Source organism: Cynara cardunculus (assembly GCF_001531365.2).
Source record: "Cynara cardunculus var. scolymus isolate 2C chromosome LG 12, CcrdV1, whole genome shotgun sequence".
NCBI classification, from domain to species: domain Eukaryota; kingdom Viridiplantae; phylum Streptophyta; class Magnoliopsida; order Asterales; family Asteraceae; genus Cynara; species Cynara cardunculus.
In genome coordinates, this window is record NC_037539.1 from 981,545 (window position 1) to 984,338 (window position 2,794).

The 2,794-nt window shown below is 34.3% G+C and overlaps 1 protein-coding gene across 1 annotated transcript in view; it reads right to left on the minus strand.

Moving 5' to 3' along the window:
* LOC112523499 (AMSH-like ubiquitin thioesterase 2) overlaps window positions 1–2,794 on the minus strand; it is a 10,608-nt gene continuing 7,814 nt past the window's right edge. The window contains exons 6-8 of the mRNA XM_025133122.1: window positions 1,836–1,876; window positions 1,348–1,427; window positions 1–324 (exon numbers count right to left, since the gene is read on the minus strand). Of these exons, the coding sequence (XP_024988890.1) occupies window positions 141–324; window positions 1,348–1,427; window positions 1,836–1,876 (305 nt within the window). The 3' untranslated portion in view covers window positions 1–140. The remainder of the gene's footprint in view (window positions 325–1,347; window positions 1,428–1,835; window positions 1,877–2,794) is intronic.

Consider the following 2,794-nt stretch of genomic DNA (forward strand, 5'->3'; position numbering starts at 1 on the left):
AGATCCCAAAAAGTCCGATTCCATCATATATTGATCAGAAATGGTCCAAGAAAAGCCAATTTATTAAGCATTCTATACATGAATCCGAGAGGCAAACCGCTACGATCTTCCTACTTTATGTACTATTGTTCGGTTTTGTATTAACATAAATGACGTAAATCGCATATTTCGAGTCTCAGATTAGGGTTGAGATATATATTTGAGCAGTCTTCATAAAGGGAAGTTCCATCAACAGGTTCTTGATGGGTGTGAAATCCCCTCTCTTGGCATTCCCTCAAAATATTCATCCCGTCGGGGTCGGATAACCGGAAAAAACCGTAACTCCTGAGATGCAATAACTACCATGAGTTAACTTCTATAAATTGAACAAACTGATAATCCAATTCAACGCCGTTAAGTTCAGAGAAAATGATTCAAGTCTTCATTGATTGAGTGGACCTGAACTTTAATCTTAATCTATACTATCTTATTAATCAAATTTGATAAATGTCTTAAAGTCTTAAAAAAAGTACAAAATCTAAAATACAAAGTACTAGCCTTTAAGCTTTCCTTGAGGAAATCTAAAACACAAGATGACTTTTAAGCTTTCCCTACAGAAATCTATATCTATATATATACTATCTTATAAACCAGATTTTTCAAGTCTTAAAAACAATTTTTAATGCACAAAGTCTTAAAAGTCTTAAAAACAACTCATAATGCATTAAGTACTACTACTACTTTATGCATTTAGTCTTAAACTATCTCTTAATCTACAATTAAAATAACATATAGTACAAGTTATCAATGCATATTATTACTTTTTCTTTTCATGTTCCCAAGATACTTTTGACACCTTTCACTCATGTCTTCACCTTCTCATCCCTATGTCTTCTCCCCATCCCCCAAGGTGAGATTCAAATTGATATTCACCATGAGTTATTAAAAGTTCTCTCATTCATCTCTCATTCAATTGCTCTAAAACTCTTGGTCTCGCTCTCTTGATTCTTTGTTCTTGGTATAAATCGAACACATTTGTTGAGTCGTTTAAATATATTGAATTTTAAAGTATCATACAATTTTTTTCATCGATAAATTGTAATTGAAACCATAACTCTTATTTATTCAAATTGTATTAATATGTAAAGACCAAGTGTAATTTATATCATCATTAAATATTCTCTAATAAAACCAGTGAAATTTCAAAATCGTTAACATTCACGGCTCTCCACCGCATTGCGCGGGTACAGAACTAGTAGGGGATTAAAGTTGCAGAGTAGAATCAGAAAAGAACCAGAAAAAAAAAAGTAGAATCACTTCCATTGTTGCATAACGAATACCAAAAGAGTCGGCATAAAGAGGGCATACCTTGATGCATCTGTCGGAGCCATGACAATGGCAACAGCCTCTGGTAACATCACCTGAATATTGTAAATAAATCGGCTTGAGTTTCATTTGCACAAGTGACTAAAAGCACATTAGCTAGTAAGATAAACTTGACATGAATCTAACTTGTATCTACAAAATGGTACTAATTGTAAGCTGGCTGTATTAACAATATGACAGGTGGAATGAAAGACGGCAAAGAATTAGGGGTTGTTTGTTTGGTTTTCCATTAAGTCCTGTATGAATTAATCTCTCTCTATAGATTAGGAAGGTTTTTGTTTGGGAGGTTTATTTCATAGAAGGAAGGACAATGTCTTTAAGTGGGAGGAACGAGTTTGGAAAAAAAAAATTGGCTTTCCATATAAGGCTCTCCTTAGAAGCTTACTGAATAAGCCACTTTCTATATTATTAAGCCATTACCAAAAAATCATATATAGTTGATCGAATAAATTGAATCCCATTAAGCTCATTAAGCTGCTAACAAACGTGCCTTTAATCTTATTGGATGGAACTGTTTATATACTTGTTATGATGAATATCAAGAATTTCCTTAGGGCCCATTTCGTTTGATGGAATTTTTTTTAGGTTTGAAATCTTTGGTGTGTTTGGTTTGTAGGATTCGGAATGGAATTGGATTCCATTCTTAATAAACAAATTATGAAAATAATAAAATTACCTTTTATTAACCGATTATTACAAAACAAGTGTTTTTAACATATGTTAAAACATTATTACAAACAACTATGAAATCCCACGAAATACCAATTACCCCCATGAGATTTCTAAACCTCATGCTTGTGGGATTTTCATTGAAATCCCGGGATTTCAATTATGGGCTTTCGTTTAAACCAAACGCAGGAGGAGTGGAATGGAATTCAATTCCAAATCCCGCAAGCCATATGGGCCCTAATTAGTTTTAAGTTTTGAACTAGTAAATTTTGTAGGGAATCCTATAGTTGATTGTAAATAACACACCAACTTGGCAATTTTCTTTGTAACATATATAAATGTTCTGTAAACAAGCAAGTTTTGCAAGGAATCCTATAGTTGGCCTTAAATAAGATTACCAACTTCAATCAGTAATCTTATTTGTACTATATACGTGTTAGTGTGCGCATGCATATGTAGACATAGTTTAAAGATTATATTGGCTTGATTATACATATTGTTGGAGTCCTACATCGGCTAGACTTGGACCATTTCTGCTTATATGTCGGAGCCCCCTTTCTTCTCAAGGGCTCGTTTGGAGAGTGATCTTGGTTCCATATATTCTTACATGGTATCAGAGCCAAGGTCTGCCACTATGGGACCTGACAATCTGGACAATCCATGTCCATCTAGCCTCCGTTGGAGGGGGCGTGTTGGAGCATCACATTGGCTAGACTTGGACCATTTCTTCTGTATATATGTTAAGAGCCCCCCCCCCCCC